This window comes from Dermacentor andersoni, chromosome 3 (genome assembly GCF_023375885.2).
Source record: "Dermacentor andersoni chromosome 3, qqDerAnde1_hic_scaffold, whole genome shotgun sequence".
Lineage (NCBI taxonomy): Eukaryota > Metazoa > Arthropoda > Arachnida > Ixodida > Ixodidae > Dermacentor > Dermacentor andersoni.
In genome coordinates, this window is record NC_092816.1 from 54007978 (window position 1) to 54034263 (window position 26286).

Sequence of the window (26286 nt, forward strand, 5' to 3'; positions counted from 1 at the left end):
CCAGCTTCATCTTTTCAACTCTAGGATGGCTTTCGTGCAAAAGGTCCAACAAGGCCACCTTTAGAAATACTGACACAACCAACTGGCTCCCGTGTAGCACACAGGCCTCCATCGATGAGAATTCCTCCATTCAGTTTGCAAAAGGCCGCCATTCTTGCCTTGGTGGCAAGTGTTCTCCAGACCACAACGACACATGCAAGGGAGCTAACACTGGGTCCTGATAAGTTACCGACTCCTCCATAGCTGCTGTGAGGACACCTGGGTATACACCTTACAACATGAACACGTCCTGAATCCTGGAATCCTCTGGCGGTGCCCTAGCAAGTGGCAAATGACTCAAAGCGTCTGCATTTCCCAAGCTCGCTCTTAATCTGTAGCATAATCTGTAGTTTTAGCCGTTCAGTGACAGTGCCCACCGCAGCACTTTAGTGAACTTTGAAGGGGTATGCGGCTCTCATGGCTGAACAGTCCCAGTAATGGCTTGTGGTGGGTGAAAATTTCAAATGGCCTTCCCCACACAAACTGGTGGAACTTTAGCGCACCGAACACCGCTGCCAGCGCCTTCTTACCCAATAGGCTGTAGTTATTTTTAGCTTTCTGTTAGTCACCGTATGCAAACGTCACAGGCTTACCTCTGGACTACGGCCGATGTGCCGGCACCATTCCAGTGCCATAAGGCAATGCGCCACAACACCGTAATAAAAATAAGAGAAATCTGTTACCTCTATTGTAACCGAGAGTTTCAACTGCTTGAAGCTGTAGCGTCTGACCGACATGCGCATGATTCTCATCTACATAGGTCATGGACACCCGTAAAAGGAGGATTTCTTTTAGCATTCTGTTATCTTACGAGATGTCGTAAGTAAATTGCCATCTTGGAGATATCTAACATATGTGAGCATATTAGGGAATATAACGGAATAGCAAAAAATTAGGGTTATTTGATTTCTGAACCAATTTTGGTGGCAGCAGAAGCCGACGCTTCCGAGCATTGCAGGGACAATGAAAATAACCACGAAGAGGCGTCTGAGTAGTGCGTGTTTGTCAATGCTTGCAGTGTACCTACACCTCGGGGCTACGTTGGGAAGATGCAGTGGCGCGGCTGTTGGAAGTGAATTTCACACAGTAGACGGATGCTTCACAACCGAGCCTTCATGCCTACCTTGATTTTTGCTGGGTTTTTGCAAGTGGGTGAGGGATCCACAACAAAGTAATTGTAGTATGCCAATGAGCTACTTTGTGGTAGGTTGTGCCGAAAGTTTCGGGAGGCTCAAGTTTTCATTTTCACACATTTCCTGTGAAATGAGAGCGTGACGTATGTCGTGGGTATGACGTGCCTCTTACGTAGGTTGGACCCTAACACGCCAGAGGAAGAGAAGCAGCGCCATTTCATGCTTGCAGTTAAACAACAGCTATTTGTTTACCTGGTTCGAAGTCCGCTGAAGATCGTGGCAGAAATATTGACCGAGACTGCCATAATGGAGAAGATGCTACAGCAGCGCTCAGCTTTGTATGACCGGCAAGTGAATGCTACTCCGCCGACAGACCAGCACTCACCTCTGTATGACAGGCAAGTGAAGCGACAGAAGGAATAAGCCAGTTTTTTATGCGTGTGCATCAATGTGCGCTGTCTGACCACTGACAAGCGATACCGTTAGTCACATCTGTCTCATCACGCCTCGCTACTTTGCGATCGCCATCAACCTTCAGCGTGCAGTGCACGCGCATTGCACTCGCCAGCTTACGAGGCACTTCTCCGCACAGCATGTTGGATGTCCCAGGGAATGTGCCGTTCAGTCACAGATAATGCGCCGTTACTTAGACGTTTCTTTATAATAGGGGCACAAAAAACATCGCATAAATACTTTTATTACGCGTGCGGTCGTACCTCGAGGTGCACAGTAGCTGTGGCGCGTTGTGCTGCTCAGCACGAGGACGCAGGTAGGATATCCGACCGCGGCGGCCGCACTTCTATGAGCGTGGAATTACAAAAAGGACACTGTATATACCGTGCCTTACAATTCACATTGAAGAACCACGGGTGGTCTAAATAAATTCCTCAGCCATGTACCGACTATGACGTTGCTCATTACCTGCGCGTACGTCACATCTGCTACAGCGCTCGCTCAATATCGCTTCTCCTCGCAACGCCTCTTGCTGTAGGGAAGCCAGCTTTGCAGAAAGCTTACAGCTGAGAGATGAGCACGCACAAACGCTCCTCTGGATCAACTGCTCGCAAATACCGTAGACCTGAGACAGATTTAGTGTACTGGATGTATTCAAAAAAGTAACTGTGCAGTGGAAATGGTAGTCTTCGAATATGAGATTTTACTTACGGCATTGCGGTGATCACTGCAGCGTACGGTTACAGGAGATGTCCACCACCGGCTTGAAGACGTGTCTGAACACGACGCTGCATGTTGTCGAACACTCGGTGGAGAGTTGCTGGAGTGGTCTGCGCAATGTGCTGTCTGCAGCTCCCGTAGTGTGTGAGCATTGTTCTCGTGCACACGTCCTTTGAGCACACCCTACAGGCGTTATGAGACAAAATACAGGTCTTTCACTATCCTATCGCACGTGAAACTGCGATATCATAAGGAGACAACAAAGAAAAGGACGATTCCGGCTTACGCGGCGCCGTTTTCCCATCCACTTTCTGAGGTATTTTTGTTTATTTACTAGAACTAATCCATCGAGTGTTAGCCACCTCCACCATTCACAAGCCTTGGCAGCGGATGTGGAACACCCTTTCTGCCGCAGGTGTCATGTGTATGTGAACTTTTTTTTGTTAATGGCCAGGCAACTGGCGAATAAACCGACACATGCTACCTGAAGGCATCAGCGCTGCCGAATTCGAGACCCTCGCTATGTAATATCATTCATAATTGTCATCTTATTTGTGCTTATTTTCTCATGCACAGTTGTTTTTCGGACGTCCAGTACACACAGTACCTTGGCAGCTCGCCTGGTCGCACGCACTAAGGCCTGCTAGTCGCACCTCGTATGCTGTTTGTCCCTTTCTAAACGCAAGTTCGCGAGTCTTATCCTGAGTAGCTTGTATTTCGTTGCTCCGCTTTATTCGTCAGCATGTCCGATTAGATAAACCAAATTCCGAAGCTTCGAGGCGCGGCTGTGCGTGTCGGTGTCTCTGCGTTGGTTATTTACATCTGATAACAGTGCCCGGAGCGCGTTCAACGAGGAATAAGAAGGTCCGTATATATCTTTGTGTTTGACCGAGAGATGTATTAGAAAAGCGAGTAAGAGGAGACGTACGGTTGCCTTTCGCAGTTATCATCAACCCTTGAACAAAGAACGTTGTTGGGGGAGTTGGAACTTCGATGCCTTTGAATAGCCATAGCGGAGAATGCGGATGCAAACAAGCAACGTGGCTACGCTTGGGATATTCCCGGGATGTTTCACAGGCTTTTTGGCGTCCATGTCCCGAATCTGTCCGTTTTCATTTCACGCCAACTCTGGTAACTGGGCGTGTGCCGCTCTTCACAGTAATCGTCGTAACATATAAGACATATCTTCACTAATCGCACACACACCGTAAGATAGATTGCTAATCGCATTAACGTCGCCAATCGTCTCCGCAGTAGAATGAACGCGCGGACATATTTTTGTTCGCGTCGATATTTGTTCGAGCCGTCAATGCCATAGCAGCAGCATTGGTTTCTGTTAAACTTGTAATTGCCTGGCCGTGGCTTTTTATGACCGGCTTTTCTTTTCTGTAGCGGCCCCGTCGTTATAAGAGCTATTTATTTGAAATATTTATTTACAATGGCGGTGTTGATTCTTTCCAAGAGCGGCTCGCTCCAAAACTTTCAAACCAACCCCCTCCCCCCCCACCCCCCCCAAAAAAAGAAGTTACTATACATTTGCGATAAAGATGAAGAAATGTCGGGGTAAGAAATACTACAGTACACGTTACTGTATACTAGACAGAGAGAATTCGTGTATGGTGCACAACTATTACCCAAAATGTTCCTGCTTACAGCCCCAGCTCGTGTGTCCTCACGAACAAGGAGGAGGAGGAGACACAGGAGAGGAAAGACAGGGAGGTTAGCCAGTGTAAGTACCGGCTGGCTACCCTGTGCTGGGGAAAGGGGTAAAGGGAATAAAAGGAGAAAGAAGAACAAGAGGAAAAAAATGGAAACCAGAAAATTCGCACAGTAACGCGAAACTACGCGCTACAACACTCAAAGGCGGTAGCACAATTCGCATGTCCTTAAAAACTTCAGCAAAGCCCTTAAGGCATTGAGTGCCGAAGCCCGCCTGGACCAATGTCCTAGAGCTTTTTCCTCTGTAAAGGGGCGATTGTCCAGTTTTTCGACAGCGATCACGAGCACTTTTCTTGGCACTTTGTAACGCGGACAGTCACAAAGGAGGTGCTCAATCGTCTCCTCGCAGCCGCAGGTGTCACAAGTAGGGCTATCGGCCATTCCAATGCGGAATGAATAGGAGTTCGTGAATGCCACGCCGAGCCACAGGCGGCACAGAAGTGTTGCTTCCGCTCGTGGCAACCCTGGTGGTAGGTGGAGTTGCAGACGTGGATCCAATCTGTGGAGACGTGCGTTCGTGAATTCACTGGTGTTCCACAGATTCTGTGTAAGCTCGCGGGCTAGGGAGCGAAGACTTGTGGCTGCATCTGTTCTTGACAGATGCACGAACAAGTTGCCCCATGAAAGTACCCATACTTCTGGTCGCATCAGCGCTTCGCTCCCCTTTGCCTATGGAACAAGCCATGAATGGAACCGCGTACCATGCTTCCATCGCCTCCGTAAACTGATCCTTCAGCATTCCAGTCCGCTTTAACGGATCATCTCGTGCAACATCTGTTTATGCAGATGGTCACTTTTCTATGTCAGCCCGCGCAGTTCTGTGACCATTGGCCATGAAATTGATAAAACGAAAGGAAATATAAATTACATTAACTCTCTTTCTCTCTCTCTCTTATATATATATATATAGCAGGCCCACTGTGTTCCCGAGAACATATTTGTGGGCCACGGATCGCAGGTTGAAGACTAGTATACGCGGGTGTTTCGCACCGATTCCATTCCTGCATACACACAGAAGCGAAATATAGTAACGTCATCAGGCACACTTTCCGAGCGTTTCGGTGAACCGAGAAGGAGTCGTTCTCGGAATGACAAGAGGTCGAAGGGAAAGACTACAAGCGCTAACGTGTCACCTGCGGCAGCTCGGATAGAACAAGGGAGCACCGTCGGGCGCAGCACACAATGAAAGAGAAAGAAAGCGATGCATGGACCCACGTATCGATAAATTGCGAGGCATAAGGACGTTAAGCCTGTGCCATAGAAGTCTGCGGCAAAGGAGCAAACGAACGGGGATTTGGCTAGCTTTGCCGATCCCGTTCGTTTCGGTTCCTCTTATTCTATGTTCCCATTGTTCTCCGTCGCCATTCTACGCCTGCGCGCTGTTTGTGGTTCTCTAGTTGCCCGCTTGTGCCGCTTTGTTGACCCTTCAGGTACGAGTTCATTGGGCTTCAACCTTCATTACCGCTCTTCGTCCTATTCGTTTATGATGCCATCGTACCTCTGTCTTTTGGACTACGGCGCGAGTTGTTCATTTCGGGAGCGAGGAAGGGGGGAAAAAAGAAAGGCAAGAGCGCCATCTATGTGCCCGTGGGACGACGCCTGTCACTGCGCGTATTAATGGCGCAGCTTTTTGAGCAAGCGTCTCGGAACAGTGGCGAGGGCTTAGCGGGCGAATGATGTGATAAAAGCAACCCCCGAGAAACGGGTCTCCTGGTTTTTATCGAGCTGCACATCGCTTGAGGAGCGGGCAACGTTTGGTAAGTTTGTGGGTGAAGAATGCCGTTTGCGCGGTACGGTCCGTTGTAAATTACGAAACGTGGTTACGACGCTAATAAGAAAAAAAAAACGAAGGCGTAAACACGAAATTTACAGGAACAGGCGCGGGTCCTGTTGCACCTCGCGGACGACCACTGCTCTGCCTATGGTTGATTGCTTGGTTCCCCTCTAGGAATAAATCAGGCCCACATTTGGTTGAGTTCCGAAAAATTAAATGAGATGGACGTCTAAAAAAGAAAAGAAGGACACCTCTAATAAGGCATTTCGGTAGCATCAAAAGAATAGTGAAATAACAACGCGCGCATTTGGTGTTAACGTCGTCGTCTTCCTTAGCACTGTAACCAAGTTTCACCAGCATCACCGTTGTGACTGATTGTACGTCTGCTTTGTTGTTGGAATAAAGTGATTGATTGTTTGGTTGAATAATTGATAATGTCAGCAACCAACTAGGCCCAGCTTTCAGCAATTCGTTGCACGGGTGTGAGGAGCGGTGCGTCACTTGTGATTGTGCGACTAGCTTTGAGGTTGAACGTGTGCACATGGAGAAAGGCGTGTATAAGGGTCGAGTACAAACCTAGTGGCAAAACTGTACCTGCTTTGGAATTAGGTTCGCATTCCCCCGCGATGATGGCACCGGATGCTCGCTGCTTGAGATGCATGCGATCATCGGCCATGTGCTTCACAATCGCCGAAGCTTGTTCGGCAATTCAGCTTGTCTTTGGCGATTTCCAGAATGTCACCTCGGCTAAGAATTATTGGGCTTGGTCGGTGGCTTGCCTGGAATGCTGCGTGGGAATGCGGGAACTCGAAATTGTGCGTGGTCCATCCCGTCACGTATTAGTTCAGGTGCATGCCTCCAGCTATGCAGTTGCGTCTTCCGCAATTGGTTTAACACTTGAAGCAATATCAATAGAGCAAAAAAAAATTAACACCACATTCTACAAAAGTCCATTGCGCCATACACTTAGCAGGCCCCCGGTCATTCCGCCACACTATGCAGAAACACCGAACATTACATTTCCTAATCGAATTCTTCGGTTCGTAATATGAAATTTTCGCAGGCGCCTATAATTCTTTGTGTTGTGCTGAATTTACTGCACGCCGTTGATGTGCGTGTTTGTATTCAAAACATTTTTCAGTTCAATTTCAATTCTGCTATTGTTCACGCTGTTCGCTTTCATTCTTGCAGACTCCTGCCATGGACATCAAGGCAGTGTTTGTATTTGTCCTGTCGGCAGTGCTGGCAGACATGGTACATGGTAAGACTCCTAAAAGTGCCGCTCCATTAGTGAGCGCCAGAATAAGGGAAACAGCGTTGAACGTGGCAATGCAAAAGGTGGCGCGCGGAGAATTTTGAAAGCGTAGGATTGAATCGGCTGAAGGAAGACAGCGGTAGGTAAAGACCGTAGTTCAGGCCTTCGTCCTGCAGTTAACTTTAATTAGGTACGTAGTGAGTAATGATCACGATGAGGATGATGGTGGTAATTAACGTCAGAGGGCGTACCGTCCAGCACAACGTACCTGGCTATGCGCAGTTCCCCCATTCAAATTCCAAGCTGACGATCTCGCTTTCTTTCCCCTCGCCATTCTTTTGCTACTCCAATAGACATCTGGTCATCTGTTATTTTCACCAGGTCAACGGCCCCGCTTCTGACCTCCCTCTCAAGCCCGCGTAGAATATCAGCTACTGAGATTTGGCCTCTCTCATCCTGTCCGCCACCTTCCAATTTCCATGGCGTCACGGCCATTAGTTCCCGTTTCGTCGCTTGCTGGCAGGCATTTTATTAAATTGTAGGATTTCTTCCCAGAACAATGCATTTGCTTGGTTCCCGCAATATTTTTGTAACACGCGCGGGCACCTTATTTTTTTGTTCCCCTACAGTTTAAGACTGCTTAAAGAAAGGTTTGTGATACGCAGGCCAGTGTGGGCGACCTGCGAGGTGCAGGGGGCCCTGTCAGCTCGGTCTGTCGCTCCCTGGATATTGCGGAATCTGTGTCTGCGGTGAGTACGCGCTGGAATGAAGAACGAACAGACAAGCAGACATTTATTTATTTATTTATTTATTTATTTATTTATCTATTTATTTATTACATTTATTTCTTTATTCACATTACCTTACAGGCCCATTGAAGGGCATTGAGTTATGACGGAATGTTTCACGTGGAGATGGAAGCAATGTGATCCCGGAGACCAAACTTTTTGATTGATAGATAGATAGATAGATAGATAGATAGATAGATAGATAGATAGATAGATAGATAGATAGATAGATAGATAGATAGATAGATAGATAGATAGATAGATAGATAGATAGATAGATAGATAGATAGATAGATAGATAGATAGATAGATAGATAGAATAGAAATGCAGCAGTTACAACGAGTTGCAGTCCACTTACAGCGAAGCTTCGTGCCGAGCTTGGCCTAGTTGGTGCTTACTGCATGTCATGTGTGAGTTCATGTGTGAGCTTTGTGTGAGTTCACAAAGAGTCGAAACACGAGTGCACACACACATACACGCACGCACACACGCGCGTGCACACGCAAATTACACCGAGCCTTTTGTTAAGCAGAATTGCTGAGTGCTAGCGAGTACGGCGGACGCCTTGAACGCATCATGGTTTCAGAGGCAGCATGCGCATACGTACGTAGCGCAATTCGAATACATTCTACCCGCAAGAAGCGTGTACTTCCTCGTTTAAGTGCAGTCGCGGATGCCGCAAAAGTGTGCTTTCTGGTTCTTTTTTTTTTCTGCCCACTACACGGCTGGCGCCGCCGCTGCCGAGGATGCGCGGAGGCGAGCGCCATCTGATGGTGTTGCAAGGAACCCAGCGGCGCGCGTACGCCGCTGTAATTTGTTGGCTTATTCGGCAAGGGAACAGCCCGGCCGCAGCCATGGTCACGAAACCCAGTGAGGCTGTGATTTGTTGGCTTATTCGGCAAGGGAACAGCCCGGCCGCAGCCATGGTCACGAAACCCAGTGAGGCTGTGATTTGTTGGCTTATTCGGCAAGGGAACAGCCCGGCCGCAGCCATGGTCACGAAACCCAGTGAGGCTGTGATTTGTTGGCTTATTCGGCAGGGGAACAGCCCGGCCGCAGCCATGGTCACGAAACCTAGTGAGGCTGTGATTTGTTGGCTTATTCGGCAAGGGAACAGCCCGGCCGCAGCCATGGTCACGAAACCTAGTGAGGCTGTGATTTGTTGGCTTATTCGGCAAGGGAACAGCCCGGCCGCAGCCATGGTCACGAAACCCAGTGAGGCTGTGATTTGTTGGCTTATTCGGCAAGGGAACAGCCCGACCGCAGCCATGGTCACGAAACCCAGTGAGGCTGTGATTTGTTGGCTTATTCGGCAAGGGAACAGCCCGGCCGCAGCCATGGTCACGAAACCCAGTGAGGCTGTGATTTGTTGGCTTATTCGGCAGGGGAACAGCCCGGCCGCAGCCATGGTCACGAAACCCAGTGAGGCTGTGATTTGTTGGCTTATTCGGCAAGGGAACAGCCCGGCCGCAGCCATGGTCACGAAACCCAGTGAGGCTGTGATTTGTTGGCTTATTCGGCAAGGGAACAGCCCGGCCGCAGCCATGGTCACGAAACCCAGTGAGGCTGTGATTTGTTGGCTTATTCGGCAAGGGAACAGCCCGGCCGCAGCCATGGTCACGAAACCCAGTGAGGCTGTAATTTGTTGGCTTATTCGGCAAGGGAACAGCCCGGCCGCAGCCATGGTCACGAAACCCAGTGAGGCTGTGATTTGTTGGCTTATTCGGCAAGGGAACAGCCCGGCCGCAGCCATGGTCACGAAACCCAGTGAGGCTGTGATTTGTTGGCTTATTCGGCAGGGGAACAGCCCGGCCGCAGCCATGGTCACGAAACCTAGTGAGGCTGTGATTTGTTGGCTTATTCGGCAAGGGAACAGCCCGGCCGCAGCCATGGTCACGAAACCTAGTGAGGCTGTGATTTGTTGGCTTATTCGGCAAGGGAACAGCCCGGCCGCAGCCATGGTCACGAAACCCAGTGAGGCTGTGATTTGTTGGCTTATTCGGCAAGAGAACAGCCCGACCGCAGCCATGGTCACGAAACCCAGTGAGGCTGTGATTTGGTGGCTTATTCGGCAAGGGAACAGCCCGGCCGCAGCCATGGTCACGAAACCCAGTGAGGCTGTGATTTGTTGGCTTATTCGGCAGGGGAACAGCCCGGCCGCAGCCATGGTCACGAAACCCAGTGAGGCTGTGATTTGTTGGCTTATTCGGCAGGGGAACAGCCCGGCCGCAGCCATGGTCACGAAACCCAGTGAGGCTGTGATTTGTTGGCTTATTCGGCAAGGGAACAGCCCGGCCGCAGCCATGGTCACGAAACCCAGTGAGGCTGTGATTTGTTGGCTTATTCGGCAAGGGAACAGCCCGACCGCAGCCATGGTCACGAAACCCAGTGAGGCTGTGATTTGTTGGCTTATTCGGCAAGGGCCGGCCGCAGCCATGGTCACGAAACCCAGTGAGGCTGTGATTTGTTGGCTTATTCGGCAGGGGAACAGCCCGGCCGCAGCCATGGCCACGAAACCCAGTGAGGTTCGCAAAGAAAAGTTTTGCTTTTAATAAGTAAGTGGAATGAATGAATGACTGAATGAATCAGTTTGCCATCCCAAAGCAACAAAGGTGTTGTGGCAGATGCAACAGCAGAGGGCTTTGGATAAGTTTCAACTCTCAGGACCTTTGACGTGCACCATGCACTAGTGACCTGATCATTTTTTGTTTCATTTTTTTTAGTCTGATATTACGCTAGTGAGCACTCTCTCCTTTTGCCTTTTCCTTTTTCTTGCAATCCCTTTTCCCCGCTTAGTGTAGTTAACCGATGTCCGCCTGGTTAACCATCGGGCTTTTGCTTTCTCGCGCTCTCCTTAGAGATAAGTATGAAAACTGTCTAAAATGGGGTCAAATACAGGGCAAGGGACTTATAGAAAAAACAATGGTCCTATTGCTCTTAGTGGTTAAAGGCAATGCGCAAAAGACCAGGACTGAAGAAGGACACAAACGACAGGACCGGCGCCGGTCCTGTCGTTTGTGTCCCTCTTCGGTCCTGGTCTTTTGCGCCTTGCCTTTATTCATTCAAGCATGAACCAACTAGCCCAAGCAAGAGTTTTATTTGAGAATTGCTCTTAGAGTGCACGATGACACGTCACCGGTCGGCATGTTTTACGAGCCACGGCATCTGAGAAGAAGTGTGCAGAAAGTCCACTGGAGTTGAGCATGCCCCCGAATTTCGGTTGGGTCACCCGCAAATTTCAAGTTGGTCCGACCCTAAATTTCAGTTGGTCCGTGCTTACTATAGACTTCAACATGAATTTTCTGCACCTATGTATCCTCTAGGTTTTCTCTCTGATCATTTTTTTTGTTTAAATTATTCGTTACGGCTAATAAAGTTACCAATCTTCTACATTTACACTATTATAATGATTAAATGTCTTCGCAAATTGTGCATTTTTGTGCCGATACAAGGCATTACACTTTTCGCGTGACCGACAGATTTTGCTGGGGTACTCGCCAAAGAATGCTTACGCATTAAAAGCTGAATATCTAAGAGCCTGAGCACGCAGCTTGGCATTCGGATTTCCAGCCTGTTCTAATACTTGCTAATAGCACAGATGTATGGTTTTACTGGCTACGGTTATGAGTTCCTCGGAAGTTCAACGTTTTCTCAGATCCCGCGGTCCGTAAACTTTGGCCGCCGACTGTGCACTGCTAAGAACAAAGGGAGGGACCCCGCCTGTCCTGCTCCCGTGTTGAGTTTAACAGCCTACACATAAGCATTTAGCTTTAGGTTGTCGACCCTCGTACCAAAATAGTCATACGAGGGTCGAGGTGCTGGATGTATGTTTATTTATTTATTTATTTATTGCTTTGCAGGCTACTGTAGTTCCAATTTAGAGTGAGCACATTTTCAAATAATAAACAAAGAACATAAAATGTGTTTTTTCTCTTGTCCCAGCTCCGCTGTGCCCCATCTGTCCTTCTCGTTGCTACTACCGAAGAGCAGGAAGGTGTCCGGCCTGCGCACCAGCCAGCGTGTGCTACAAGTAGAGACGTCGTCGGAGTTGCGAGACTGAGAACTCAATAAAATGATCCCTTGTCTGTGTTTGGCAGCGTTGCTCAATCTTTGCTGGAAAACATCATCCGAAAGACCTCAGCGTGACTACAAATTGTGGAGGAAATTGTCGGAACCTACAAAAATGAAAAAAATTTCGAAACAGAAGGTGGCGCTGGAAGAAAAAAACAACGAAGATGGCGATAACTGGTCTGCGGATCACAGACGAGAGTTTCTGCTTCTGTGGACGTTTTACGAAATGCGAGAAATGAAAATAAACAAGAAATTTTCTTTGCCGAGCACACGCTTCGAATTCTTTGGATACGAGACAGGATTCGCTACCGCTGCACCGCGATATTTTATTTCTTTATTGCGTGGAAAGGTTACCGCAAATGTAAGCTGAATTATACTTGCATATGATACTTGATGATCGATTAAAGAGAAAGGGGGTGGGGGGGGGGGGGGGAGTTCTTTCACAGCGAAAAAACTTTCCGCCCTTGCGCTTAGTCTAACATTGGTTGACTGGAATTTGTCCGACTTCATAAATGATCGCCTTCACACCCTGGACCCTTCTTTACAGCTTCATATTGCATCCGACGTTCCACGCCGTGACTGCATCCTTCTATTCCTTCTATGGCCTAGAGTAGCGTTTTCACATGCGTGCTCCTTTCTTATCGGAATGGCCAGTAGCCCACTTCGTGACTTCTGCAGGTGCCGCGAAAAGATCGCACACCTTCTTTGCGAGTGCCCTCGTTTCAATCCGCAAATAGCTGCTTTCACAGGCCCGCTAGACCAACTGGACAAGCGCCCATTCACTTACGAAAAAGAGCATTATTGGAAACTCGCCTACACGAACGTCAACGCAAACCGCGATGTAGGCACTGCTGCGTTATTTAAAAGACACCGGACTGTGTGGTAAGTTGCAACTGTGCACTGTGTGGCATAGAATGTGTTAGTGAGACGTTGACGGCTGTGTAATACTGTGCAACGCCTTTGCACAGTGTGTGACAGCTCCCGAAAAAAAAAAAAAAAAAAAAAAAAATCTGTAGTGTGCGTTTGTGTTTTTTTTTTTTCGTATTCTTTTTCTGTCATCCATTGTATCTCTTCTCCCCTCCCCCGGTACAACGTAGTCAACAGGAGATATTCCCTGGTTAACCTCCCTGTCTTTCCTTTGCCCCCCCCCCCCCCCCCCTCTCTCTACTCTCTGTTATTCTATCTCCTCTCTGGACTGTTGCGCATGAGGACAGAGGTAAACGCTGCAGTATCTGCAATGCTTTTTGCCGGGACTTGCGCGCAAAACAGGCGTCCAGAGGGCATTGTGGTACCGACCAGGGAGTTCTCGTTGGAAATGCCTCATAGTCTCCAAACGGGGCATGCTTTTAGGCGTCGCCTTGGCCCGCTCCCGCGCTCTTGCCAATTGGATTACACACTTCCTCAACCCTCTGCCCCCCCCCCCCCCCCCCCTCGACGCAGCGTGCAAGACAGCAGCAGTAACATCAGTGCAAAACTCGAAAAAAAAAAAAAAAAGAGGCAACGAAACCTTTAAAAAATTTCATCAGCCCTTGCACTCTGTGAAGGGCGAGCAGCGGAGCTGTGGTGTGTTTTGCCTCAATCGACGCATCTATGGATATGTAGGTATTATTATTGTTATTACTAATGAAGGACACAGACAACAAATGCATCTTTTGGCTGTGGAGTGATTTATTATTCTTTTACGAAGTAGGGTGACGTGTGCAATTACCGTCGTACGGCCAGACGGGTATTCCATAACATTTACATAATATTTACAACTTCGCTGTGAACTACGTAATTGTGAAAGGTAGATGAAACCGACATAATGTTAGAGTCGTCTTAGCGGCTAATTGTCATATAATTTCTTTCGGGATAGTTTCGACAAAACAAGAATTACAGCTGTTTTCTGTAACCATGCTCCCTCTGTAGACGGCCATGTATTGACAGCAGATCGACGGGAATTCTGTAACCTTTACAACTTCACCGTGAACTAACCAATTGAGAAGTTAATGAAGCTCAGTATAATGATAGAATCATCTTAGCTGCCAATTGGGAGCAATAGAGCATTTGCGGGAAATTGCAAACGAAATTTTTTTTGTGTCGACGCGACACGTAGACGGGCATACATCGACCACCGCCGGAGGGTAGCTATACACGGCTTTGCTGTAAAACATGCTGTACCACACGCTGTGGGAATTGGTTTAAGCGAAGCTTTCACTGGTGTTAGTGAAGAACGCTGATCCTGTTTAGCGACCATCTGGAAGTAGAGTACACACGACCCCATTTGGAAATATTTTCAGTGGAAAACGCCTCGTTCAACGCAATATTGTGGCGCTCGATCACGCGCATGTCACGCATGACGAAAAAAAAATTATGGGGTTTTACGTGCCAAAACCACTTTCTGATTATGAGGCACGCCGTAGTGGGGGACTCCGGAAATTTGGACCACCTGGGGATCTTTAACGTGCACCTAAATCTAAGTACACGCATGACGACGAAGGGAATGACTATGACCGAATGAATACTATGGCATGAAGACGTCTGTACGATGAAGACGCAATGACGACGATGGAATAACGACGACAGCATAACGACAATGGCATGACGACATTGGAATCGCTACGACGAAATAAGGACGATAGAACGACCGTGCACGGTGGCATGACAACTTCATGACTGGGACGCAATGGCGGCACTGGCGTGACGGCGGCGGTATGAGGACAACATCATGCCGATGCTGGAAAACTTCGATGGTATGGAAAACACCGGTATGGAAAAGGAGAGAGAGAGAGAGAGCAAGTTTATTGCCATACAAAATAGCACCTAGGCGCTCGCCACCACGCGGCGACGGTCGTGGGTGCTGGAGCGCTAAGTCCAGGGGGAGTATTTTGTAAGAGTCCACCTAGTGGACTGTCCATTTTGGCCGCTGCTGATTGGATGCAGCTGTACGAGAGAGGAGGAGACGAGTGGCCCTAGCCAATCAGCAGCGGCCGAAATGGACAGTCCACTAGGTGGACTCTTACAGAATACGCCCCCCCCCCCCCCCCCCAGGAACCTCTGAGCCACAGTCGACTGGCGCACTCTCCTGACCAGATCGAGCTGACCTCTGGAGTCAAGGCTGGACAGCTAAACTTCCCACTGTTCCGTGTTCTTGTGTGGTTTGCGGGGTATTGAGTTTGCTAGCTGGGCCGCCCATGTGGCGTGGTAAAACGTGACCGGTGCGTTGCAGTCGGGGCAAGTGCGTGGATATTGTATGGGATACATCACGCGATAGAGCGCGAAGACGGCTTGCATCAAGCCACCAGCCTTTATTTTACGCTGTGCTGGAAGCATACATGCCTACCTAATCGATCTGCGGAAGCGCTGTAAGGTGATTGTCATTCTTTTGAAGCTTTACCTACTTTGCAGTATGTCTGTATCTAACCTATATCACCCAGTGACCTGAGCTGTCTACTAGCTTGGGCTACTAGGCATATGTAATGGCAATTATCTTGCCATGGAGACAGTTGATGAACAGTTGTTCTGCCGAGCAGATAACTAGGGTCACTGGGTATGTGTGCCATGACGTATGTGCCCGAACAGACAAATTCGGCCCTGCGTATGTTATATTGGTATTTGCCATCTTGGCGATCCCACGCAGAGTGAATGCACCAGGATGACACAAAGGATGTGTAGTTTTGAACATATTAAAACTATAGCACAGCCACCCACAAGAGGCACTTCCACATCGAGCGCGGTCGCTGAAGGAGAGAGATTCCAACGAAGTTGCAGCCAGGATGCTATAGTCATAGTTGTAGTTCTACGGAGATGCACATGAGGTGCAGTGATTACGTAGATATACTCTGACGTGGTATTGTTTGGCATTGTAGCTTGGCAGCGAAGTGACCACTTCGGGTGTCTGCGGTAACGATACGGCGTGTCGCTGCATCGCCTTAAATCTAATCACATTAAAGTCAACGGTCATCTTTGTTCGGCTGGATCTTTATTTCTGTAGACAGTTTTCGTTCGGCGTCCGCAGGAGGTCTGCGTACGCAGCAAACCCGCGGAGGTGTCAGTGCGCATACGCAGTACGCAGGAGCACGCACGGTATCTTGCGTGCGCCCGCAGCTTTTCAGAAGCTTCGTAGCGTCCGCTGCGGGCTGTGCGGGACGCTCTCGCGTACACTCTTAGGCAAAGTTACACCCTTTGGCTTGCCCCTTCTGCCGCACAACAATAATCGTTATCTGCCTTGATGCGTTTCCTTTCTTTAACGCTGCGAGCCCGGTACTTTCCAGTAACGAACCGCACGCGCGTTATCAGCATAGAACAGTTTACACCCTTTGGAGCGCCCCTTCTGATAACGCGCGTGCCGTTCGTTACTGGAAAGTACCGGGCTCGCAGCGTTAAAGAAAGGAAACGCATCAAGGCAGATAACGATTATTGTTGTGTGGCAGAAGGGGCAAGCCAAAGGGTGTAACTTTGCCTAAGAGTGTATGTGTTCGCGAGAGCGCGTTTTTCGATATCGCTCTTGCCGAAGATATGACTCCGGCTTGTGGCTTGACTTCGTGGCGGCTGATATTGGCTACCCAGTTCCAGAAGGTGGCATATCGCGGCGCTTAGTAGCACACTACTGGTACCTACTCATGCAAGTCATCAGTCCCCTTCTCAACTGTCGCGCCCGGCCAACTATTGCCGTATCGTGCGCGCGCGCAACCTCGCGCGCTGCGTACGTGGGTGGTTGCGGACGCCCAACTATATCTGCCTTGTGTCACCTTAACACACGTGAGGTGAGTGAGTGAATAAGCCTTACTTGAGACCAAGTTGCTGTTGCCCATAGGTGGGCGGCCACCCTATTCCATGTAGTCGTGCGCTTGTGCTGATAGTTGCCTCATAGAGTTTTATGGGCCTAGTCAAGGGCTGTTGATTGAGCTTAAAGCCTACATTCCTTTCTAAGGTGTTTTCTGAAAAAAAAAAAAGAAATTAACCCAATTGAATTGAAGATTACATTAATCTTTACCGATGAACATTTCTTTAATGTTTTCATGTCTCCACCTTTTCCACTTATGTGTAGCTGAACTCTACTCGCTCAGTGTGCACGTACTCTATAGCCCCATTCGGTCCACTTCTTTGTCCCCATTCGGTCGCTTCTGAGGCCGACTTCATCTTCACTTCTCCGTAGCCGATTTTTCTTTCAATTTTCGGTTACCGCCTTCCTTCATGTCCTGCCTCTTCTTCTGTTCGTGCACGACACACATGCATTCTGGGGGGTTTGACCAATAATGTTTACACACTCGGGGCCGCATGCGCAGTTGCACATACCCGGCGACACAGGTTGTCTGACCAGATAGACACATCGTGGCACATGCCCAGTTGCACGTACATGCAGGCGCATGCTGTTTGTTCGGGCACATATCCAGTGGCGGAAGGCCAGTGGCCCAACTTGTGTGATCGGTAAGACAGTTGCAGTCACTTCCTACAAAGCGGGTGCAAGAGGCGAAGAGTGCTTCGCTTTGAATATGGAGCACCTTTGCACGGAGAGAGAGGGAGGGAGGTAGAGGAATAGAGAGAGAGAGAGAGAAATACTTCAATGGAAGCTACACTGGTCGAGCGGGCCTGCGTGCCTGGAAATCCACGATAATACCAAACCTTCACCGTCGAAGCGATAACGTGCGAAGTTTTCCCCGAGCATCGTTGTTTAAATCTTAGACTTTTGTTACGGCAGACTGTACTGTAGGCAACGCTTCTCGGAAGCCGAGCTCACAAACAGGTACGCTTCAGGCCCCCAATCAACGGCCTGCCACATGCCGCTCAGAATGGAACGACATCGCACGGCGCACAATAGGGAAAGCAAGCGACGAAATGGGCCTATAAAGATGTCTTGCTACCTGCCCCTCCCCTCCTCCGCCCCCCCCCCCCCCCCCCCCGTGCTGCTAGATTGCGCTGAAAAAGCAAAATAAAAATACAAATGGGCTTAAATCATCGCGAAATAAGCCTGCGACAAAAACAGACGAAGGCTTGCGCTGTTTGCGGATCGTGCCGTTCATTTCGCGAACCTTTGTACTTCCCCTCATCGGCGACCTATACCGCTTTTATATACGTGCCGATTTACCGTGCCAACTGTCCGCGTTTCCCCCGTTGTTAGCCCCCTTAGTTACGATTTCATTAAGCGTCAGCCTTCATTACTGAGCTTCGACCCTTCCACTCATTTCAGAGGGCCTTTGTGCTTCGCTGGGACCGCGAAAGCGCGTATGTCATCGATAAGAAGGACGCGAATTAAGGGCACTCTCCACGTGGGCATGCCTGCCACTTCGTTTATTAATGGCTCCGCAAGCGAGAGAAACCGAAATGAAACACGCGTCTTGGGCGAGTGGGAAGCGCACGGAGGAGAGCATATGATAAAAGGAACCCCGCAAGAGGTCGCTGCGTTTTATTTAAGCCGCGCTGGCGTAATAGTACGGAAATTTTAGGTAAGTTGCGTATGTAGAGCGTGCTTTCTTCGCATTTGCCTGGCCGAGAGCAACAAACCCGAATTTGTCTGGTGGCGAATGTGGTGGCGTATCGTTGTCGATGACAATGGTGGTTACGATAGCGATTATGACGGTGATAACGATCATTGCCACTACAGCCCTGGCGCGTTTTTGTCGGCTTTGCGGCATAAGTCTCCAACGAAGGTCGTGTTCACCGGGTGTCCTATACGTATCTTGAGCCAAACTTTAAATATGTGCAAACGCCACGTAGCTGGACAGAAGCAAGGTAAAGTGTTTTGCAGTCGCTTGGAGATACTCAGATTATTTTCTGCATTCCTCCTAATTACATAACTAGTTTTAGTTACTTAACCAACTTCTCAAGTATTACCATTAGATGAAAAGTGTCCGTGAGAAAATAGTAGAGCAACGTGAAGAACTTCCGATACAAGTTTCTGTTGCTCAACACATGCTACAGAAAGGTGTTTTCCGAGCATGAGACAACCCCGCGAATACACACAAGAAACTTGGAGGATGCTTGAGCTTCGCCTTTAAGAGGGGAACGCGATGGCATTCAGAGATCCCCGACTGCTTATCACGCTTCCCGGTGACTACAGCTTGTGTAACCGTACTGTTCACCGGGAAATGCTGGCGGCGAAAGCAACGCACGAAGGCAAGCTTTCTGGTAGAAACGCGACCTCTTGCGTGGACCGATCCCGGAGGTAGTGCACAGCCGCGCGCCCCCAAAAATCGCATCATCTTCAATTTAGCATAAAAGGCATGCGCTGTCGGTGTTTGGTTTCATTACATTCCCAAAATTTCGAGGAATAACTTTGTCAAGATCCTAAGACAAGATATGAGCAACTTTAGTGACACAATGGCGTGGCAGTATAACCCGCATGTGCCGCATGCCATATAGCAAGGCGAGGTATATACGTATACCCATAGAGCTTCTCACTATATTACCTAGAGGAAGATATGACGCTGCTGCGCTGTGGTATGCACGGGAATGCCGGTATATTGTGACTTTGGATTGGCATCGCTCTCGGAGAGCCAGGCAAGCACCGTTCCGTCTATCTCAATGATTAATTTTCTGGTAAAAAGTTGGTTTAGCTTTATTATTATACAAAGACATCTTGTGTTTAACTATGAGAACTTGTTATTGCATGTACAATTATATGAAACGTAAAAAGTATCAGCGGGCCGCTAAAGTTGGAGAACGACGACAAGATTCTTGCTCGCTTCGGAAGAGTTTGTCTGTTCTTGCTGTTCTTCGCTTGGTTATGCACTGTTGGGGAGTAAACTTCACTGGAAGATGTAATATGCGTGAGTAGAAACATTTTATGAAGATTTTACCTTATGAACGCGATATTTGTGTAGCCATATCGACGTTTTAGACGAAGCCTCGCAGACACATAGACCGTCATTCCCATGACGGCACAGCGCTCCTTAGGAAACTCCCATAGATGGTGGCGCCAGATTTCCCTCTAGGTGTTATAGCGAGAAACTCTATGCACATACCTAAATATATATATATATATATATATATATATATATATATATATATATATATATATATATATGGAAATTTTCGCTCACGGACAACTCCACCGACGCCGACACCGGATCGTCTGCGACACGGGGCCCTTAAAGCTATCGCGTTGCCGCTCGACTGGCCGCTAGACGCGCGTCTATGCTACGCGCGGCTGCCCGCGCATGGGTATCGGCCAATCTGTCAAAGGAACTTTCATTTCTCCATGAGAAATGTGGGGGTGACGAGAATATGGGGGTATCGCTCTAGGATTCTAGGCACTGCGTGTATTTTCCCACTTGCACTGCCGATGTTGTCACTCTGAACCTCGTCACCATGCGCGTTGTCTCTCGGGCTGTCGAAGAATTCTTCAGTGAGGAAGTAGTGTGTGCACCTCGAGGCGTGCACTCGAAGCAGTTCACGTTTTCGATACACGTGTACTGCAAGAGCTCGTGTGTGCTGTATGCACGTGAACACCTCAGTGCATGTGTTGCACTGAGCTCGTCTTGTTGCTTTCTTTACTGCAGTGTGCTACAATGGGGATCAAGTCACTCTTCATGCTCGCATTTTCAGCAGTCCTGGCACACGTGGTGCAAGGTGAGACAGACGAATACATTCAGTCGATTTGTTGCAGACGGCCAAAACATAAACGCTACGCAGCAACGCTTCTCATTTTTTTATTTTTTTAGTGGGCACAGCACAGGCGTTGTCCAAGTGTATGCTTTAGCGATGGATCTCACTGGGTAACAAGGGCTAATAACGAAGGACATGCTTTTGCTAACTGCACGACCCGGAAGTGATTGCGGAGCACGAAACACGTCATAGACGCCATGTTTTAAACGCCACTTATTGTACTTAAACATAAAATATGGGCGTCGTGGCTCTGATCCCGGATGCTTTGTAATCAAAAGCGTGGTCTGGCAGATCCTGATACCAGTGACCTCGTAGAGGCCCTAAAGGCTAATGGCAAGGAAGTTTGGCTAAGTTTGTTTTACATCAATGGCATATACCACTGAAGGAATCTTGGAAAAGCCGCAGGGCCTGGAGGCGGCAGCTATACTCTTTCACCCTATTTGAATGCGCGCTAAAGAACCCCAGGTGGTCATAACTAATCCGCGACCCTTTACGAAGGCGTGCTTTATAACTAGGCGTATATGCGCAAGTTCGCGACGTGAAACCGCAGGATGGGCATAATTTAAATCTGGTGCTAGCAAAAATAAAACCTTTTTTTTTTTAACCTCGCAGTGTACACGTGTCTCGACGAACAACAGCTGCCGCTTTATTACAGCCACCGCCGCTGTGAGCAGTTCTCTTCAGGACTGGTTTCCCGCGCGGGAACCAGTTAGGTAGGAAGGAGGTTTCTCGCCTTCTTTTAAATTACCTGCAAGACACGGATTTGGCCTCCACGTGGTGACCTTAGGAGTGACTATGTGTAGTGGTGACGTCTGTGTCTGATTTATATGATTTATGTATTTTAAGTGTCGCTACGGTGGAGCAATTGCCGGCAGCAGCTGCAAGGCTAATCCCACCAGTAGCCTACAACCACTGAACTCAACTCGGTGTCGAGAGAGCATTAGCAAATCAAGCGCATTCACTGCATGCATAAGCAACCGCAACTTATCGCCATGTCACGTGCCTCTTCACGTAACACCACTCGGCTGCCGTTCATTCCAGCTTCGTCGCTGTCACCCTGCCAGTTGCTCCGCCCAGAACATGCCTTCCGACTTCCACGCAGGCCAAGTTTTGATCGGTATAATGGAATCGCACTAAAAGACAACTGCCACGAAATATTAGACCCCGAAAAAGTTAGCTTACGTTAGCGTACGCATAGAAGAACCTCCGTGCAAAATTGGTCGCTTTGTATACGAGCGGAAGCATCACAAAAACTCACTACAAAAGTCGTTTTTGATACTGGAACTATAAAACAACAAGAACGTCACCATTATCACTCACCGGAAGTGACGCATGACCTAGAACAGCGCGACGCCTCTTCATGACATCCGAGATAAGGCGGTGACTGCGGATGCCCGCGTGATAGTTTTCACGTTAGCAGGCTTTGAACATCACCTAAGCAGACGACGCGTGCACCTGGCGGTTGTCGTTGTGACGTCACTCCCACACGCCACGTTCCGGATCTTTCAGCGTTCAGCGGGCGCCGCCTTATCACGGAGGTCATGCCGCAGAGTCGCGTGTTCTAGGTCATGCGTATGGATTCCGGCTCCAGCATAATGCGGCGGCCGCGGTCGGAATAGTACCCGCGACTTCGTGCGCAACACCAAATTAAAAAAAAAATGAGAAATAACCAAATAAATATGAATCGGCGCGACATTACGTCTATACCATTCTAGTCTCTGAATTGACAGCCAGATAAAGGGTAACTTGCGTAGCTATATACGCAATTAACAAAGCTACGTTAACGTTTTAATGAATAATATTAAACAATAATGCGACTGAGCACTTCGGAGTTCGTGTAAGACATTATTTAATTGAGCGATGAAATTTTCATTAACTGCGACTGTCTTGTGTGGACGTGGCCCTCCCCGTGCTCTCACGCTATTTAACCAGCAGTATGTCGTCACCAACTAGCGCACCGGCTGTCGCTAGCGGCCGTGTTGGCCCGCCTTGACTACAGGCCACTTTCAGAACAGACAGTCTTGGAATGCCGGCATGAACTGTCGTCGCACCAAATGTTGGCCAAGGCTTTGTTGAGCTTTTTACGTGGCAGTGGCCTATTAGAAAGACCAGAATGATCCCGTCCTTTTTTTTCGCGCCTTTCTTTTTGTCCTCGATCTTCTTTCCTTCCTTCCCCTTTCCGTTCGCCTAGTGCAGGGTAGCAAACCGGAGGTTTTGACTTTGGTTAACCTCCCTGCGTTTCTTTCGAGGATAACTTTCTCTCATTTGCATCTTTCTCTTTCTCTATCTCTCTCTCTCTCTCTGCTCAAACGGAAGTACTGTTTACTGAATGAACCCTGTATTTTTCTTCTCTCATTCTTATCTATTCTTCCTCTTTCCCCCTCCACAAGTGTGGGAGTTATATTGCCGACGATTGTACAACACAGCGTTGTACGCAGGTCAGTGCGGACCAACGGTGCGCTGCAGTGGCCCCTGCCAGCTCGGCTTGACGTTCCCTGGACTGTGCGGAATCTGCGTTTGCGGTGAGCACTTACTCGAGGACGCGCTTTGATGGTGGTTGTAGCGGAAACAGGGGAACAAAGAAACTCGTGCTTGTGCGGAGAAGGCGCAGCTTTCGTTTGAGCTAGTTGTTCAGACATACTGGTATCTCTGACCAACTAGCTCCAACTGATACAATTATTAAAGCCAAAAAAAGAAAAGAAAAATGGAGGAGACAAAGACTCGCAAACATGGTGCCATGTTTGTTTATTTGCGTCTCTTCGTCTCCGTTTTTTCGTGCCTTAATAATTACACCGGCGTGGAGCTGTCCCACCCATCCCAGTTAGGAATATACCAGTTGTGTGTTTTTTTAGCTGCACCAAATATTTAAGTTACATTATTTGATGAGGCATACACCTCTAAAAATCAAAATATTTAATTCAGTGTTAAAATAAATTACACTAATTAAAATTTTCAATTAGTTACCTTAAGACACATCTGGCAATTTACGAACTGTAGCCGGATGATTCGCAAGACATATTCAATGCGAACGAATTCTCAGGACTACACGTGTTTTGACATCTTAATTTTCATGTTTCCGAAGAAATACATTGGCGTTCAAGCTACTTTTGCATAATGCATAAGCCGGAGTTTTCTAAAGAAAAAAAAATTGAGGAGTCATTCCACTCTGTGTGATGTGACCAGCGAAGCTGTAGCACATCACACAGGGTTAGACAAGAGTAAATGTATTTATTTTTATCATTTGGTAATGACAGTGAAGATAGCTTTGTGATTACTGTGATATACATTGGTTGGTTCGGTTACAACCTTAGGCAGACTCTTAGTCAAAGTTAAATCTGTGCACGACCGTTGTTGGGTAGCTGAGCGACTTGAATTGGTGTGGCACTTCAAGCTAAACATTTCTAGCACAAACTGAGTGAACCGTTTCTTGTCTGGTTTTGAAATGCCCACATTGAAATCTGCAACGACGATTACAGGAGTAATGTCATCACGGCTAACACATGCAAAGTGCGTGGTCACGAACTTCTCGATATTACACTTGGGTGTGCCTAGAGATATATACACAGCGGATATCACTACTCCGTGTTGCGTTTGTACGGCACAGACATCCATCCCCACAGTCGCGGACATTGTCCTCTTGTAAATCAAGTTGACAAATGTACATACATTTTGTAGCTATGAACCTTATGGGGCTGTGAGTCATTGCATATTTTGCTTGCTTCCGGGGGTATGAGCCTTTGATGATGACAGTTTTCGACATGCTGTTCACTGCGTTGTATGTGTGATTAGAAAGAATGCAAGCACTGTTCTTCACTTTGTTTAGTGCTTGTATCCTCTGCCTTACGGGACTATGAGCCATTGCATTTTTTGCTTGCTTACGGAGGCACGAATGCTTACGGGGGTATGAGCCATTGATGATGATAGCTTTTGTTAACGCACGCTAAAAATACGCGGAACGCGAGTGATATACAACTTTTGCATTTCGATGGGGGCGAAATGCGAAAACACCCGTCTACTTAGATTTAGGTGCACGTTAAAGAGCCCCAGGTGCTACAAATTATTCCGGAGCCACCTTTCCCCCCACCCCCATCTACGGCGTGCATCAAAATCAAGCTGTGGTTTTGGCACGTAAAACCGCATTTGGCCAACCCCATAATTTAATTTAACCTTGGCCATCCAGGACGCTGGCAACTCGCCACGCACCGGTATATCGTTCATTGCGCGAAAAAGACATCGACCCATTCGGGGCGTGATTCTAGTGAGCATTGTATAAGTAACGACGTCAGGGCCATGATGCAGATCCCTTGTTTGCCTTTTGTAACAAGCCAACATATTTCACCTTCAAATGCGAAAATAAGTTTGGATGTTCTGAACTCGCATACGAGTACTTCTGAATGCAGTTCAAGCGCTTTTTCTTCAAACGAAAAAAAAAAAAAAATATTACTGATTCAGGCAGAAGAATAATAATTGTGGCGTTTTTTTTTTTTTTTTTTTCTCAGAGCCCGAGTGTCCGATCTGTCCATCCCGGTGCTACTACGAGCGCCGAGCAGGCATGTGTCCGGCATGCGCGCCCACCCGCCATTGCTACAAGTAACGACGTCGCCGGAGTTGTGTTTCTCGGAACTGAATAAAAAGTTTGTGGACGCGCTGGTGGCTTCCGGAAAATTATATCGCAGCACATGCTCTCGTGCGGAAGCGAGGGACGCACGCTGGCAGACGACAATGTAGAACTACGCCATTGCCGCGGTCATCGCACCGAATGACGTCGTGAGCTGTCAGCTCCCGATATTGTGATTTTTTGATTCACTGATTACCTTATTCGATGGTATTGAAACGTGTCGAACAGACAGCGGCGCCTCTTTGATGCACGATTGGGTAACAGCAAATATAACGTGGATGTGATAACGGCGAGAGTGTCGTGCTGGTAAAAATATTCCAAAAGGACTTCTTGGGCAAGTTGGTGCTTAGATTCCCTAGGTATACTTTATTGCGGCGCAAGATAAGGTTTCGTGAAAAGGGACAGAAAGAAGGCAGTTAAGCGCCAAACTACGAACTGTTTACTGACAGCCTCAGAAACATACAGAAAAATAGGCAACTTCCGCGCGTGAGCTGAGAGTCAAGGTATGACATAGAACAACATAGTCATGATAACATATGTTGAAGAAAGCACGTTACAGATGTATCTCTGACACAATCAGACCCTTTTTTATTAATATAGAACGCTTCCAACAACTCCCTGGAGGTTTGGTCTCTATTTTTACCAACAATAAATACTTGTTTAAAGCATGGCGTACTTTCTTTTTATTGACGCCAGTATATCCTACGGTATAAATAAATAGATATAGCTATGTTTCCTGGACGAATTGCTAGAGCGGCCGGTGCAGAGGTCCATGCGTCCAGCGCGTTAAGTTACGTGGTCGACCTGGGTGGTAGCCAAGGCTGCGCAGATGGCGGGTGCGGGCCTCGTGAAGGCTCGAGCATGTTCCCCAGGTGTTGGGCCAGCGTCGCCTCTGTGGCTGGGGCAGTGCAGAAGGGGCAGGCCAGTGGCGTAGGCTGTACAGCGGACGTCCAAGTGGCCCGGATGGAGGGGGTCAACGCAGCCAGCGCCTACGCGGATCCTCCTGAGCGCAACCTTCTCTGGGCGAGTCGTAATGCCGCCGAGAAGGTACGATCCACGTGGAGGGATGAGGGCACGCGTGGAGCACCGGGGTGATTCTTTGTGCAGGAGCAAGTTGTCCTTTGTGGGA

At 48.3% G+C, this 26286-nt stretch overlaps 1 protein-coding gene across 4 annotated transcripts in view; it reads left to right on the forward strand.

Moving 5' to 3' along the window:
- The window catches only part of LOC126520831 (uncharacterized), a 450097-nt gene extending 438126 nt beyond the window's left edge, over window positions 1–11971 (forward strand). For 2 of the 4 annotated variants that reach the window (XM_072287154.1, XM_072287153.1), the window contains 3 exons: window positions 7030–7099; window positions 7759–7842; window positions 11825–11971. In XM_072287154.1, the coding sequence (XP_072143255.1) occupies window positions 7030–7099; window positions 7759–7842; window positions 11825–11953 (283 nt within the window). In that variant the 3' untranslated portion in view covers window positions 11954–11971. Of the gene's footprint in view, window positions 1–3939; window positions 4075–5183; window positions 5822–7029; window positions 7100–7758; window positions 7843–11824 lie in introns of those variants that run through there. The other 2 variants (XM_055063400.2, XR_007597106.3) reach the window with 2 other exon arrangements.
- Window positions 11972–26286: the final 14315 nt, after the last annotated feature.